Here is a 3879-nt window from a genome sequence, read left to right on the forward strand (position 1 = left end):
TGTCATTCTTCTCCTCAATTTCCAGCTGAGTCTCCATCTGGAGTGTGGAGGTCCTCTGCGACCATTTATTTGCCTGGGCTTCTAAGACCCACTCGAGAAGGTGTCTAAGGTGGGGCACCTTCCGCTATTCGAGAGGGTGCCTGTGGCCTCTGTGGTCAGAGCTAACCTGGTGTCACAGGTTATATTGATTTTCCATGTAAACCAAGCTACTCAGCCTCTTTTCTCCACTGAATTTTCCTACTGAGCTATCCTCATTCTATTATTCTTTATATCTTTGATGAATATGTAAATAGTCGCCGACGCCGTCTCCCCTTCGAATACCCTGGATCAGCTGGGGCTGGACCTCGGCAGTCTGGAACCCAGGAGATTTCCTAGGGGAGCCTCTTGGCACTTTCATGCCCAATACTAAAAGTTAATGTTAAGTTACAACAACCAATAAAAAGACAAGATTTTTGAGTACTCAGATCCTTTGAGAATGAAGGATTGGATCACACCACTAGGTAAGTAACCCAATTCACAGAGGTTATGGCTGTGAGCAGGGAAAATATAAAATGTGTAATAAGAAAAAAAGGTCATCTATATCAATTGCAGCATCGCCACCAAATCGGGAATCAAAGAATGTAGTAGTTTCCTACATTTTCTTCTTGCTCTTTACTTTCATGTGTTCCTTTGTGTACACTGCCATTTCCTTCTTCCTTCTCCTCACTATACTTATTCTATATACAACCTGAGAGAGATTAACTTTAGAATTTAGTCTGCATATAACAGAATTTTCAGTGGAATTTCCTCTGAATTTTAGAAGTAATTAATACAGCCAGTGATCTGTAGTGACTGTTGGGACCACGGGTCTCCTCATTTGGGAGAAAGGATGAGAACTTCTTCACTTGTTCAAAGGACAGACTTAGCTTGTGAGATGGAAACAGTCTTTTCACCCTTGCTTGAAAGTTCAACTGTGTGTGGAGGCGTGTGTATGAAAGATGTGACAGTTATCAACTTATTGCCTTTGAACTACAAATTCCCCCTTCATAGATTCAGAGGGTAATTCCAGACATGGGCCTTGTAAACATTTCTCATTGCCAGTTGGCACGATGTTAAGCTTTGTTGGTAGAGAGGATGGAAAGGACCTGGCAGGAAGAGCCAGCTTCTCTTCTGGGTCCCAGCATGCGCTCCACACTTCTTGTCTCTGGGTGCTTGGCCATCCTGTGGGGCACCTGTGATGCTCACGCCCAGCAACGTTTAGTGACAGCCCCCGGGTGCTTTCTTGGCAAGTTTCACAGGCACCCAAGCAAGTTCAGCAGTGCTCCTTTGCCAGCTTCCTACAAACTGTGCTAGAACCCTGGGAGCTGTTCCTCTGCTTGTTAGTCTTGTTCTCTGGCACCTCTGCAAACTTCCCCATCCAGCAGGCTACAGTCACACACTCCCCAGTGAAGCCTGAGTCATCACTGTGATAGGAGAAGAGAGTACATATTATAATGTGTCACTTTCTGTGAAACTCTGGCTTAGTCTTAAAGATAACAATGTCTCCCTACAGATGCTATTCTTATGTTCTTTAGAGTTCTTTCTAGAGTTCTTTAGAGTTCATTAGTAAATAATGCTCTGCTATTTGTTAATAATTCTTTATATGAAACTTTCCTTTTTCAACTTGCCGCGATTTTTCTCCTGATGGCCCCTATTTGGATAGTATGAGTCCATCAAGTGCATGAGAAGAAAGGCATTAGCTGCAGAAAGATCACAATCACATGTCAGGAAGCACCATTCTACTTGTAAGGAATTGCAGCATGTGGTGATGATACGCGTGGGTGTGGATGAGGTGGCAGCAGAGTCGGAGAAATGGGACTGTATCACTTAAACTTGGGGAGCCCATCTGGGCCAAGAAGAGAATTTTCATGCTGTTACATAGGTTTATTTCAGAAGTATTTTTCCAGGTACTAATATCTAAAATAAATACACTATTTAAAATTAATATATACAGAGTAGATAATGAGAATTCCCTTTAAAAACAATTCTACAGCTAGTTGACAACTGATGACAACTCTGTATCTGAGAGGTAAATTCAGAGTCAGTCTCTAGAGAGACAATGCCCCACGGTGGTCAAATAAGGAACATGGAAATGCTTTCTGTAGGGGGTTTGTGCTCTGCTTCTCTTGTGAAGCCAGCTACTGTGTTAACCAGAGCACAGTAATACACAGCTGAGTCTTCCTCCTGAGCCGAGGGTTTTTTCAGATGGAAGGATGCCTCAGTCTGGCTGAGCTCAGCGGTGAAACCCTGGATGCTCTCTCTTGAGGTGTGTTTCAGGAGTAACTGGAGGCGCTGTCTGGGGTACTGGACATACCAGAAGAGCACAGGACTCCCAGAATACGAATAGTTGCACTTCACCTGCACTGGGGCCCCTTTAGACACAGAGGTGTGGCTCTCAGGCTGAGTCACTGTCTGGGCTCTTGTTCCTCCTGTAACACAAATTCTGGGTCAGGGATTGACTTGCAAACAGAGCAAAATATTTTGTTAAGCCAATTCTGAATCAGAAGACCATAGTAAGATAAAATAAAAAGAGACTTTACTCACCAAGTGTGAATATCACCACAAGCACTGCGATGAGGGTGCGCTTCATGTCTGAGCTCTGAGGAAGCAGGAGGCTCCTTTCTGCAGGTTTTTCCTGGAAACAATTCAGCCACATGGACACCCTGACAGAGCAGTGAGTGGGTTTACAGGGCACGCAAAGTAAAAGCTCTTCCTCAAAGAGCTGGTGGCTTTCTGGCTTTCTATCGAGTTCAAGTTGTGTAGCATCTCCCTCTAGAGGCCAAATATGATACTGCAGGTAATCTCAGGCTTCAGGAAGACCAATTCTGAAACAAAATGGAGAGGAATTTCCTCCAGTTAGTAAAACAAAGTGTAATGCTATGTTAAGTAAAGAAGCTTGTTACCAGAAAGATCCAGACATCAATGGAACATAATAGAAAGTCCAAACATACAAGTTACTTATGAAAATTTAGTAATTAAAAAATAGGAAAAAGATGGTATATTCAATAAAACATGCCCTCAAAAATGGAGAGTCGTCTAGAGATTAACAAATAAATTTGGACCCCTACCTTAGCATGTGTTATTAAACAAATTCTGCTGCTGCTAAGTCACTTCAGTCGTGTCCGACTCTGTGCGACCCCCATAGACGTCAGCCCACCAGGCTCCCCCGTCTCTGGGATTCTCCAGGCAAGAACACTGGAGTGGGTTGCCATTTCCCTCTACAATGCATGAAAGTGAAAAATGAAAGTGAAGTCACTCAGTCGTGTCCGACTCCTAGCGACCCCATGGACTGCAGCCTACCAGGTTCCTCCATTCATGGGATTTTCCAGGCAAGAGTACTGGAGTGGGGTGCCATTGCCTTCTCCGAAATAAATTCTAAATATAGATAATTAATATTTTTAAATAATAGTTTTTTTTTAATAAGTTTAGGATGGTCATGAATTTTCTAAGCATGAACGTCAGAAAGAGTATAGGAAAATATTAGCAGATTAGACTTCACAGAAATTTAAGCTTCTGTATAGGTTTGTTAGTGAAATGCTTAAACATTACCATACCGAGTTATTTTCCATTCATCATCATTGATTCTGACCTTCCTCACACCAGGAATGGGCCTTTAGAATTTTAGATCTACAGTCTTTTTAAATAGTTCATTAACAAAGTAACAATCATTTGAACCAAAAAGAAGGCAATTCTAGAAAGAGGGTAGATTTAAAATGTTCCTGATCCCCTGTGTTTAGCCAAGGAGCTTTCTGTTGAAGCCAGCCAATGCTGTGCCAACAGAGCTCAAGTGAGTTATTCCATTGGGGCTCATAATAAATCTAGGGTCAATAGCAAGGAACTCCAGGATAAGGAGCAGAAAAC

General features: G+C 42.6%; 1 gene segment (V, D, J or C); it reads right to left on the minus strand.

Annotated features, from left to right (window-relative positions):
* Nucleotides 1-1782: 1782 nt before the first annotated feature.
* LOC105002843 lies at nucleotides 1783-3120 on the minus strand. The segment is given in 3 exon segments: nucleotides 1783-2447; nucleotides 2563-2843; nucleotides 3087-3120. Coding segments are annotated over 2 exon segments (468 nt in total).
* Nucleotides 3121-3879: the final 759 nt, after the last annotated feature.

Source organism: Bison bison, unplaced genomic scaffold (genome assembly GCF_000754665.1).
Source record: "Bison bison bison isolate TAMUID 2011002044 unplaced genomic scaffold, Bison_UMD1.0 scf7180017856760, whole genome shotgun sequence".
Lineage (NCBI taxonomy): Eukaryota > Metazoa > Chordata > Mammalia > Artiodactyla > Bovidae > Bison > Bison bison.